Source organism: Neophocaena asiaeorientalis, unplaced genomic scaffold (assembly GCF_003031525.2).
Source record: "Neophocaena asiaeorientalis asiaeorientalis breed wild unplaced genomic scaffold, Neophocaena_asiaeorientalis_V1.1 scaffold134, whole genome shotgun sequence".
Classification (NCBI taxonomy): domain Eukaryota; kingdom Metazoa; phylum Chordata; class Mammalia; order Artiodactyla; family Phocoenidae; genus Neophocaena; species Neophocaena asiaeorientalis.
This window is the reverse complement of record NW_020185339.1, coordinates 12,250,797-12,263,544: the sequence shown is the minus strand read 5'-3', so window position 1 is coordinate 12,263,544 and position 12,748 is coordinate 12,250,797. Positions and strand designations below refer to the sequence as shown.

The 12,748-nt window shown below is 39.3% G+C and overlaps 1 protein-coding gene across 2 annotated transcripts in view; it reads right to left on the bottom strand.

The window, feature by feature from the left end:
* The window catches only part of PTPRB (protein tyrosine phosphatase receptor type B), a 113,892-nt gene that overhangs the window by 60,523 nt on the left and 40,621 nt on the right, over positions 1–12,748 (bottom strand). For both annotated transcript variants that reach the window (XM_024736754.1, XM_024736755.1), the window contains 4 exons: positions 12,370–12,627; positions 10,476–10,739; positions 8,119–8,388; positions 6,848–7,108 (listed from right to left, as the gene is read on the bottom strand). In XM_024736754.1, coding sequence (XP_024592522.1) covers positions 6,848–7,108; positions 8,119–8,388; positions 10,476–10,739; positions 12,370–12,627 — 1,053 coding nt within the window. The remainder of the gene's footprint in view (positions 1–6,847; positions 7,109–8,118; positions 8,389–10,475; positions 10,740–12,369; positions 12,628–12,748) is intronic.

Sequence of the window (12,748 nt, the reverse complement as noted above, 5' to 3'; positions counted from 1 at the left end):
ACGTAATAGGGTAGGAAGGGAACAGAAGTGATTGGGTCAGGACCTGTGCCCCTCAGAGGGGACTCAGAGGACAAGGGAGATACATTGGTGGACACTCAACCTGGGGAGTGAGCAGGTTAAACCAAGTTTGGGCATCTCAGTCCTGGTGTCCTACATGAGGAGACAAGCCCCCTTAGCTGGTTGGAGAACTGCTGGGACAAAGAGAAGAGCTGAGGAAGTCTGGACTCCACTGATGAGGGGCATACACATGCTGGCTAACCCCCAAGGCAGAGTAGAGAAAGGTCTGCTCTAGTGGCTGCCGAGTTTCCCATGAGCACCTGGCACACGTACCAGCCCAAGCCAAGCAAACATTCTGACCCCACTCACTTCATGCCACAATGTGGCACTGGATCTGGGGCAGCCACGGCTGGGGAAGAAACTTGACTGTGGGACCCAGAGGTGACAGGGAGCAGCTCCACCCCGGGGTGGAGGCTGGGTGGGGCAGCAGGTCTATACTTGGTGCTTACTCAAGCAGTGCCTCAGACTACCCAGATCTCTGACGGGGTGGCCACTCCATCACAGCTAACCTCCGGATACATGTAGAGCTCACATGGGTCCCACCTGCCCTGTGGAGCATTTCCACGACAGGGTGGGGGCAGCGGATGCAGGCAGTAGTGATCAGCTGGGAGAGACAAAGGGGACCTGCACCAGAGGCTGCATCTGAGTGGAGCCATAGACACCTACACGGGCAGCGCATTGGAACTCTGTCCGCACACAGGCCCCACTTGCTTCAGCACTCCCCTCCTCTGGGGTAAAGGTCCTGGTGCTGGGAGAGGGAAAAACACACACTTAAAGTGAACAAAGTCAGCTCGAGCCTGATCCTCAGGGTTTCTGCCCAGCAACTTGGGATCAGACCCCACCCCTGACAGGGCAATGATGGCCATTGAACAGAGAGGAAGTCCCACCTCAGACCTGGCACCAGCTCTAGCCCCTCCACCTCCAGCCCAACCTCTACCAAGGTGACAGCTGCCAGCTATCACCCTAAAACAACACCCTGAAGAAAGATGTAACTTGCATTCACGTCAAATCCAGCTCTCTCACCAAAGACACTGGGCGAACACAGCCCGTATAGGGAGGCTCCCACATAAGAACACCCCTTTAAGACCACAGTAGGTAACTGTTTCACCTAAATTCATAGAGGCAGAGATAGTTAAGCAAAATGAAAAAGCAGAGGAACTACTCTTAATTGAGAGAGCAAACAAAACCCCCTAAAAAAATAAATAATGAAACAGAAATAAACAATTTACCAGGTAAAGGATTAAAAACGTTGGTAATAAAAATGTTAACTGAATTAGGGAAAAGAATTTATCTAAACAGTGAACATTTTAACAAGGAACCAGAAGATATAAAAAAGATCCAATCAGAAATGAATAACTCAATAGCTGAACTAAAATAAACGTACTAGAAGGCATGAAGAGCAGACTAAGTGGTACATAAGTGATCTGGAAGATAGAATAATGTAAATCACCCAATCAGAATAGCAAAAAGAAAAACAAATTTTAAAAAATGAAAGCAATTTAAGAGATCTCTGGGATAACATTAAGTGTACCAACATTTGCATTATAGGGATCCCAGAGAAGAGAGAGAGAAGAGGACTGAAAATGTATTTGATGAAATTATGGCTGAAAACTTCCCAAACTTGAAGAAGGAAACAGATATCCAGGTTCAGGAAGTGCAGGGGGTCCCAAACAAGACAAACCCAAGTACAGCCACACCACATATCATAATTAAAGTGGCAAAAGCTAAAGAGAGAATTCTAAAGGCAACAAGAGAAAAACAAAGAGTCATATACAGGGGAATCCCCATAAGGCTATCAGCTGATTTCTCTGCAGAAATATTCCAGGCCAGAAGGGAGTGGCATGATATATTCAAGTGCTGAAAGGGAAAAACCTGCAACCTAGGATACTCCACCCAGCAAGATTATCATTTAGAATAGAAGTAGAGATAAAGAACTTCTCAGACAAGTAAAAACTAAGAGTTCATCAATACTAAATCTACCCTAAAAGAAATGTTGAAGGGTCTTCTCTAAATAGAAAAGAAGTAAGAATTTAAATGAAAGGGAAAAATCTCACTAGGAAAGGCAAATATATAATAATGATGGAGGATCAACTACTCAAATAAGACAGTACATACGTTAAAAGACAAAAAATTGTAAAAACAACTGTAATAGCACTATACAGTTAAGGGATAAGCAGAAGATGTAAATGAGTGGCATGATATATTCAAGTGCTGAAAGGGAAAAACCTGCAACCTAGGATACTCCACCCAGCAAGATTATCATTTAGAATAGAAGTAGAGATAAAGAACTTCTCAGACAAGTAAAAACTAAGAGTTCATCAATACTAAATCTACCCTAAAAGAAATGTTGAAGGGTCTTCTCTAAATAGAAAAGAAGTAAGAATCTAAATGAAAGGGAAAAAATCTCACTAGGAAAGGCAAATATATAATAATGATGGAGGATCAACTACTCAAGTAAGACAGTACATACGTTAAAAGACAAAAAATTGTAAAAACAACTGTAATAGCACTATACAGTTAAGGGATAAGCAGAAGATGTAAAATATGGCATCAAAACCACAAAATGTGGGGGAGGAGAGTAAAAAATGTAGATCTTTTAGAATGTGTTTGAACTTAAATGACTACCAGTTTAAAACAAGTAGATATAATTGTAGGTCAGCATATGTGAATCCCATGATAACCACAAATCAAAAAGGATAAAATATCTAGGAATAAACTTAACCAAGGAGGTGAAGTATAAACACTGAAAACTATAAAAACATTGATGAAGTAAACTGAAGACAATACAAAGAAATGGAAAGACATTCCATGCTCTTGGATTGGAAGAATTAATATTGTTAAAATGGTCATACTACCCAAAGTAATCTATAGATTTAATACAATCCTTATCAAAATACCCATGTCATTTTTCACAGAACTAGAACAAATAATCCTAAAATTCACATGGAATCACAAAAGACTGTGAATTGTCAAAGCAATCTTGAGAAAAAAGAACAAAGCTGGAACTATCATATGCCCAGACTTCAGATTATACTACAAAGCTACAGTAATCAAAACAGTATGATACTGACACAAAAACAGACACATAGATCAATGGAACAGGATAGAGAGCCCGGAAATAAACCCACACACCTATGGTTATTTAATCTATGGCAAAAGAGGCAAGAATACGCATTGGAGAAAAGACAGTCTTTTCAGCAAGTGGTGCTGGGAAAACTGGACAGCTACATGTACAGCAATGAGATTAGAACATTTCCTCACACCATATACAAAAATGAACTCAAAATTGATTATAAAGACCCAAATGTAAGACTGGAAATCATAAAGCTCCTAGAAGAGAACATAGGCAGAACACTCTTTGACATAAATCATAGCAATATTGTTTTTGGATTTGTCTCCTAATGCAAAAGAAATAAAAGCAAAAATAAACAAATGAGACCTAATTAAACTTAAAAGCTTTTGCACAGCGAGGGAAATCATTGACAAAAAAACAAACCTATAGAATGGGAAAAGATATTTGCAAACGATATGACTGACAAGGGGTTAATATCCAAAATATATAAACAGCTCGTATAACTCAGTATAAAAAAACAAACAACCCAATCAAAAAATGGGCAGAATACCTGAATTTTTTCCAAAGAAGACATACAGGGGGCTAACAGGCACATGAAAAGATTCTCAACATTGTTAGTTATTAGAGAAATGCAAATCAAAACCACAATGAGCTACCACCTCACAGCTGTCAGAATGGCTATCATCAAAAAGTCTACAGATAACAAATATCGGGAGGATGGGAAGAAAAGTGAACCCTCATGCACTGTTGGTGGGAATGTGAATTGGTGCAGCCACTATGGAAAACAGTACGGAGGTTCCTCAAAAAACTAAAAATAGGGCTTCCCTGGTGGTGCAGTGGTTGAGAGTCTGCCTGCCGATGCAGGGGACACAGGTTCGTGCCCCGGTCCGGGAAGATCCCACATGCTGCGGAGCGGCTGGGCCCATGGGCCATGGCCGCTGAGTCTGCGCATCTGGAGCCTGTGCTCTGCAACGGGAGAGGCCACAACGGTGAGAGGCCTGCGTACCGCAAAAAAAAACACTAAATATAGAACTCCCATATGATCCAGTAATTCCACTCCTGGGTATATATCTGGAAAAAATGAAAACACTAATTTGAAAAGATACATGCACCCCAATATTCATAGCAGCACTATTTACAATAGCCAAGATATGGAAGCAGCCCAAGTGCCCATCAATAGATGAATGGATAAAGAAAATGTGGTATAAGGACTTCCCTGGTGGTGCAGTGGTTAAGAATCTGCCTGCCGGTGCAGGGGACACAGGTTCGATCCCTGGTTGGGGAAGATCCCGTATGCCACAGAGCAACTAAGCCCGTGTACCACAACTACTGAGCCTGCACTCTAGAGCCCACGAGCCACAACTACTGGGCCCATGTGCCACAACTACTGAAGCCCGCACGCGTAGAGCCGTGCTCCACAACAAGAGAAGCCACCGCAATGAGAAGCACATGCAGTGCAGTGAAGAGTAGCCCCCACTCACTGCAACTACAGAAAGCCCAGGTGCAGCAATGAAGGCCCAAAGCAGCCAAAAATAAATAAGTAAAATAAATAAATTTATTAAAAAAATAAAAGACAATTTACCTTTGAAAATACTGTTAATGAATGCATGCCATTGTTAAAAAACAACAAAACAAAGAAATGTGGTATATATACACAATGGAATATTACTCAGCCATGTAAAAGAATGAAATTCTGCCATTTACAGCAATGTGGATGTACCTAGAGAATATTATGCTTAGTGAAATAAGTCAGACGGAGAAAGACAAATACTGTATGATATCACTTATATGTGGAATCTAAAAAATAATACAAATGAGTGTGTGTGCAAAACAGAAACAGATTCACAGATATAGAGGACAAACTAGTGGTTATCAAAGGGATAAGGAAAGGGTGGAGAGGTAAATTAGGGGTATGGGATTAAGAGATACAAACTACTACATATAAAATAGGTAAGCAACAAGGATATATTGTATAACATAGGGAATTATAGCCATTATCTTATAATAACTTTTAATGGAGTATATTCCATAGAAATGCTGAATCACAATGCTGTACACCTGAAACTAATATAATACTGTAAATCAACTATACTTCAATAAAATAAAAAGACAAGTCATAGACTGAGAGAAAACGTTTCAACACACATTTTTGACAAAGGACTTATTCTGGAATAAAAATTCTCAAAACTCAATGATAAGAAACAAAGAACCCTATTTAAAAAATGGGCAAAACATTTGAAAATATCTTCTTCCACAAAAAGATAAGTGGATGGTAAATAAGCATATGAAAAAAATGCTTGAAACCATTAGTCATTAAGAAAAGGCAAATTAAAATCACATGAGATACCTCTACACATTTATTAGAATGGCTCAAATTTAAAAAGCCAAACAAACTGAAAATACCAAGTGCTGCTGAGAATACGGAGGAACTGGAAATATCATACATTGCTGGTGGGAATGTAAAATTTTACAACCACTTTGGAAAGCAGCTTGGTAGTTTCTTACAAAGTTAAACGTTCACTTACCATATGACACAGCAATATGAGTGGTGGGAATAATGAAAATGATCTTAAGTCTAAAACAATGCCTTGGACTTTCATTGCTGGCACAGACCATGAAAATCCCCCCAATACACGCAACTGCACATGTTGGATAAAACATAAAAATGTAAATGCATGAATGAGTTGTCAAGAATGTAAGGAATTCTCAGAGACCTGTAAGAAAGTGACAGAGAGGTAACTGGATCACTGAAGCAGACTGTCACCATGAGGGCATCTTTCAAACATAAATTTAAGCTTTGATTTTACAGCTTTGCAAGAGCTATGAATAGGACTTTCCCAGGGTGAGGAACCTCATAGGTGACTCTGCATAATATTGGATCCTGAAACTTTATATTCTAAGCGTAAGTGAAATAAATATTTCCTCTCTATTCCCCATATACTGCAGCCTCCTTAATACTAGGTGGAGAATAAAAAATTTCCACTGAGAATTCATAATGTCAGGACAGCTTCAGTGAGTTTGCAACTCAAATTCATAAAACCCTGGGTGATCAAAAAACCTCAAGTTGACAATTGAGATTGAAATAGGTCTGGGTTGATAGAAATCCTGTGCACCTGAAAGAATCAAGTGAAAAGAAAATTCTTTCTGAAACCCACCTTCAAGAAAGGCCCCAAAGAATTCCCACAGAATAAAATCCCAAGGTATATGGGTTTAGAATAAAACATCACGAACATTTAAGGAAGTAAGCACCATGAGCAAAAGGCAGAAAACTCAGTAAACAACAGCACTGAACTCCTGAATATTTCAGATATTATACTGATCAGACAGAATGAAAATAAAAATATTAATTTGCTTATAGCGATAAAGGAGGAGAATGGAAAGAGCAACAGAATACTAAACATATTTGGAAGAGAACCAAAGAATATGTTTAACAATGAAGAACATAACAATTAAATTTTAAAACTCAGTGGGTGGATTTTAAAATAGATTAGATAGAACTAAAGAAAGATAGATTAGATAGAACTAATGAACTAAAACTAAAAGCGGAGGAAATTATCCAGACTATAGCCCAGAGATCAAATACATGGAAAACATGAAAAAAAAAATGTATACAATGCCCAGTACAGAACAGGCTTTTAATGAACATTTATAAGTTGGATGTTAGACAATTCAGCAGACAGGATACTTTTAAAGCCTAAAATTTATAGAAAATGTTACCTGTTCTTCCTTTGGTTGAAGATGAATTTTTTAGGTCTCCACTAATACTGCTGACTGTAGCTATGTATTTTCGTCCAGGCACCAGGTCAGTAAAAGTGAATTCTTTGGCATCTTTGGGGAGCAACTTGTGGATGAGTAAAAGGTCTCTGTCGATTAGTGAAATGATGTATTTCTCCCATTCTGCTGCAGGGGTCTGCCACATGACACCCAGTGAGGTTTCATTGGCATGTTTGACACGAAGCTGAAGGACGGCCAGGGGGACTGGGGAAAAAGCAATGGACATTCGGGTCATTGATTAACTTGGATACACTCCAGTATTCTTTAGAGATATTTTCTCTTCCATCCACAGGAGTGTTCTAGTTGAGCATTTCTCTTCTGAATGCTTCTGAGCATTTAGAAAAAAAAAGCTAATCACAAAAAAATCTTTGTTCGTGTAACATAACCAGAAATAAGGACTCAAAAGAATACTCTTGGAAAATACTTTACTGGGCCATTTATCTTTGATCATCATCCAGCAGATATTAATATTTGGAAAATGAAGAGATAACTGGAAGACACAGAGGGCAAGCTAAAGCCGTTTCTTGGTCCATTCCTTTGACGTTCTTCTAAGAACATTGCATCAGTGTAGTTATTTCCTTATTATCAGGCAAGACTAAAAGAGAATATATTTGAATTTCACTCCAAGTATGGAGCATTCCATGTCACAGGGATTTTCATAGAAATGTTGAGTTTAGTAGGTCAACTCTCTTATTTGAAAGTTGAGGAAATGGACTCAGAGAGGTTGTGACTTGCCCAAGGAATTACAGTATAATCGTGACAGCAAGAATACTAAAACCCATGTTTCAGTAGCCTCCCTCTCCTCTGCCCTAAAATCTGAATATATTCCTGTCCACTTTAACAACACTTCCTTGGTACCTGAAAACCCACCATTAGTCAACAGTGGGTCACGGCAGTGGTTCTCTAACACTGATCACCAGCAAAATGTTATCAACTATCTACTTTGTGGGGAGGATTCTCTCAGATTGTTTCCTTCCTGTTCTTTTGGTGTTAGAAAGGTCGTTCTTTTAAAAAACAATGAACCTACTAGTGGAAGTGATTTCTAATACTCTAATTTGACAAAATTAAACATTACCAACCTATTTCAGTTTGTCAGTCTATAATGTCTCAAATACAGGGAACCCTGGGGTATGACATTGACGGTTACCTGGGTTACTTGGAAGAAGGACCGAATTAAGGTTCCATCAGTCATTAACGCCTTGATATTTGCTTACCTGTCCTGCCATGGCAACGCTTAGAATTCTTCAGATTTCCGCTCTCAACAGTGACTTCGACCTCATACTGTCTTCCCGGTATAAGCCCCACATCACGTATGACGTAGTGTGTTTCCTCCTTTCCCACGGTGGTGTTGAGCAGCACCGAAGAATCATTCAAGAGCAGGATACGGTACTGCTCCCAGTCTCCAGCAGGGGGCGACCAGCTCACCACCAGGGACCTTGTAGAACCATTGCTGTTTGCCTCCAGGTCCCCAACTTCCTCTGGAACTAAACAGTGAAACGATGTCAAAAGGAGATACTAAAATCCAAAAGTAAGGATGCTCATTCACTTTTCATGGGCAACAGCTGATAAGAGACCTAATAGCTGCAATTCAAAACATTTCTATCGAACGGCCTTGAGCACGCGGGAAGGGGGAAGGGTAAGCTGGGACGAAGTGAGAGAGTGGCATGGACATATATACACTACCAAATGTAAACCAGATAGCTAGTGGGAAGCAGCCGCATAGCACAGGGAGATCAGCTCTGCTTTGTGTCCACCTAGAGGGGTGGGAGGGAGACGCAAGAGGGAGGAGATATGGGTATATGTGTATATGTATAGCTGGTTCACTTTGTTATACAGCAGAAACTAACACACCATTGTAAAGCAATTATACCCCAATAAAGATATTGAAAAACAAAACAAAACCCCCATTTCTATCCCCTCCTGATGTTTGTGAATTGCAAATGAGCATTCTGGAGCCATTGGACACTCGAGAAATGCATGTTAAAATCATTTTAGTAATATATCAGTAATGTGATCTTCTGTAACAGTGTTAATAACCTAGTGATACAAACACTGTGTTTTTCTGATTGCATACCAGCCCTAGAGACAATACTGATGTTGCTTATAATGATGGTGACAGTGATGGATGTGGCATCTTTTGGAAGAGACCCTGGATGTTGTGGTCACAAAACATGCCTCTCTTCCAACGGAAAAGATTAATCTCCTTGCAATACAACTCTGATCTTATTATTCTCTGCTCAAAAACATTTAAGGTTTCTCCATTAACTACAGAATAAAACATCAAGTCCTTGGTGTGGTGTTTGTAGCCCTCCCAAATCAGACCCCATATCCTGCCAGTCTTCACTCTGACTACTCCCTGCAGCCCCCCTCCCTCGCTCCCCACTCTTGAATGCTGGCCTCCAGTTTCGCGTTCTGTAGACCTGTAAGTCTCCTGGTCTCTTCCGCCTCGGTGCCTTTGCTTGTGTTATTCCTTCCACCTCAAATGCCCTTCCCTCTTTTCCCACTCAACTTGCCAAGAGCTTCATATTTTTAAAGTACCAGTTAAAGGCCATTTCCTCCCAGAAGTCTTTACTGATCTTCTGAAAGAGAGTTTGTTTCTCTTTTCTTTCTGACCATATATATGGCTCTTACTTGGGACCTCCAATAGCACAGACAATGGACTCTGGAATAGGACAGCCTGGTTTAAACCCCACCACTTATTGGCTGGATGACTATGGACATGTTATTTGACCTCTTCGAATTATCTATAAACTGGTGATAATATCAGGACCTCTCTTGTGGTTTTGGTGAGAACTGAATGAAATAATGGTGTAAACTGTTTAGTCAGTGCCTGATCCATGGAAATATCAATATCATTACCATTATTAAAATATAATATTTTTATTTCGTGTGTGTGTGTGTGTGCGTGTGTGTGTGTATTCTACATTTGTGTGATTAAAATGTAACTTCCTTAAAATCGAGGGTCGGCAAAGTAAACATTTCAGGCTTCTTTGGCCACATATGGTCTCTGCATCATATTTTTCTTTCGTTTTCTTTCTTTTTTAAAAAACTCTTTAAAAATGTAAAAACCACCCTTAGTTTGGGGCTATACAAAAACAGGTCACAGGCCATATTTGGCTGAAGGGTGTAGTGTGCTGAACTCTGCCGTCTTAATAACTCTCAAAGCTCATAATATGGTAATTTACAGGAAGAAGGCACTGGATAAATGTTTGGTGACATAAATAAAATAATTTATGGGAAACATGGGTAAGTGCTAACTGGCCTTCATTATAAGAGTTGATCAGAAATGTTTTATTCATTAGTATCAATGCTAATTCATTTATGCTCCTTAAGTGGTGTGACATGAAATAGCACAGGGCATCAATCCAAATACATTTGCTTAAATAATCAGACGAATGCAATTAACCCTCGCTTGACTCTGTATAGCGGGGCCTGGCCCATAGACACCCTGAGTCATGTAGACCATACTTCCCAGGTTGGGAAAGGGATTTTCCTTCTAATTTATCCTGTTCTAAGGTGGATCAGAGAGTGATTTGAGCCAACTAAGGAATTTCTGGAGCCTTAGACTCACCTGTTCTGCCCACTGCCATCTTATGAGCAGACAATTCACCAGAGACACAGCTGATGGTGACTTGATAAAGTCGTCCAGGGGCTAAGTCTTTAAATTGAGTTTCAGTAATCTGGGGTGCTAATATTCTGGATTCTTTGATGGTCCCTTGGTGAGACAGTGTAATGTTATAGAAATCCACATTTCCAGCAGGTCTTTGCCACTTGACTTTTAAAGAGGTCAAAGTGCCATCATTTGTCACCTTCAGATTTGAGACTTCCATGGGGGCTAATTAGGAAGAAAGGGAAAGAGACTTTAACTCAGGATATCATACCACTCTTATGGCCAAATTTTGACCTGTGTCTTAATCTCTACAAGCCACACTCCCTGCTCTGAAGAAAACAACTTCACAAGGTAAAAATAATACTGCAAAACCAAAGAAAGGTTGTCTGGCTAGTGGACAGAGGACAAACATGGTAGTCAGGAGCCTAGATTCTGCCTCAAACTTGGCCATTGGTTGGCTGGGCAACCCTGGGCAGCTCTGTCTATCTTACTAAGCCTAGGGGTCCTTACTGCCTCATGATGGCTTGATCAAAAAAAACTTAAAATGGTCTTTTCCAGTTCTGAAAATCTTTAAGTGGAATCCTCAAAGAATGTCATCTGCCTAATTTCTTCCTGTCTTTATGTATTTAATAATAGCAAGTACATAATAAATAGATTGGTTGACTGATTGGCCATCATAAAATTGTTTGTGCTGAAAATAGTTTCTTTTTCATATTGAATCATGATAAAGTTAAAGCTTAGGAGTTATGTCATTATTTCATCAGAGGAAAATGATTACAAAGGAGAGACACTTTGGTGAATATATTTTCTACCTTTTGCTTATGCTATAATTTTGGGCCTCACTAATGGCATAATATAAATTCACAATGTTTCATCAAAATAATGGGCGTGGCACATTGCTTTTGCATATGCCAGTTAGAAGTGCAATTTGCTCTTGATATACATAAATAATTCTTAAAACATATGGTACATTTTTGTTGGGTATATATATATATATATATATATATATATATCTTTGAGGTGTGATATGAAAGGTATGTAAATATATAGGTGTCCCCAAATATCTTTCCCACCAACCTCCTATTATTTCAGGAACTCTCCTCCCTAGAGTAATGTCTAAGGCACTACATATTTTAGAGTTTCTCTTAAAATTACATAGCTTCCCAAAGGAGGGGATTTATTAACACATTAGACCCACCAGAAGCATTAGAATGCACTTGAATGTAAGCTCCATGAGGGGAAAGACTTTGTCTCTCTTGGACATTGTTATATCCACAATGTCTGGTATATAGTTTACACCTAATAAATATTGATTTAATGAACTAATGAATGAATAATATGTATATAAATGATTCATTAAAACTTAGCACAGATTAGTTTTCTGGCTATGTTAGGCTATGAGAATAGGTTCTATAGAATTGGGTCTCAGGAGATGTTTTGTTGGATAGAGGGTTTGGGCAATGGCTGTTTCTTTATACAAAGACCTAAGAGTAGGTCTTTGTATAGCACTGAGAAGAGTAATCCTGGTTCATTGTGAGTGATGTCACGAAGGCAGGGGATGATGCCTGTTTAAGCGAAGGAAGTAGGAATCCTTAACTAAAAAGAGAAGCTAAGATTATATCAGTGATTAACTCTGCTATTTCACAAGGTTGTCAAGGACGAGCCTAAACTTTAGAATGAAAGGGAATCCCTCTTTCTCTAAGTAGAAAAGTGGATACATATTAAGGTCTTCTACAACATATGCATTTCAATTTGTCCTATACTACCATTATCCAAATAATTTAATAAACCTTGTTTATTAAACATTTCCTTGATTTGAGTTTTATTCTTGTTCAGAATAGCTAGGGAAACTTACTTGTCCTGGCTGGTTTCCATCTGTAGTTTTGCAGCCCTGCAGCCTCGGTAACAATGGTGACATTATAGAGGTGACCAGGTATCAGTCCATGAAAAGCAGAGGAAGTAGTAGCTTTGTCCACGGCAAAGCTATGAACTAGAATTCCTTTATCCATTAGCATCAGCTGGTATCTTTCCACGTTCCCAGAGCCACGTGACCAGGAAATCAGGAGAGAATTCGTCTTCGCTGAAATACCAATATCTTCCACTGGCGATGGCACTAGTGGGATACAATGCATTTCCAAACTGTCGTTCATAATTTCCTTATAGAAGGTATAGACACGTTTCATTTGAAACCACACATCCATTTATGCTCCTCTGTACATCTAACTTGTGTAATA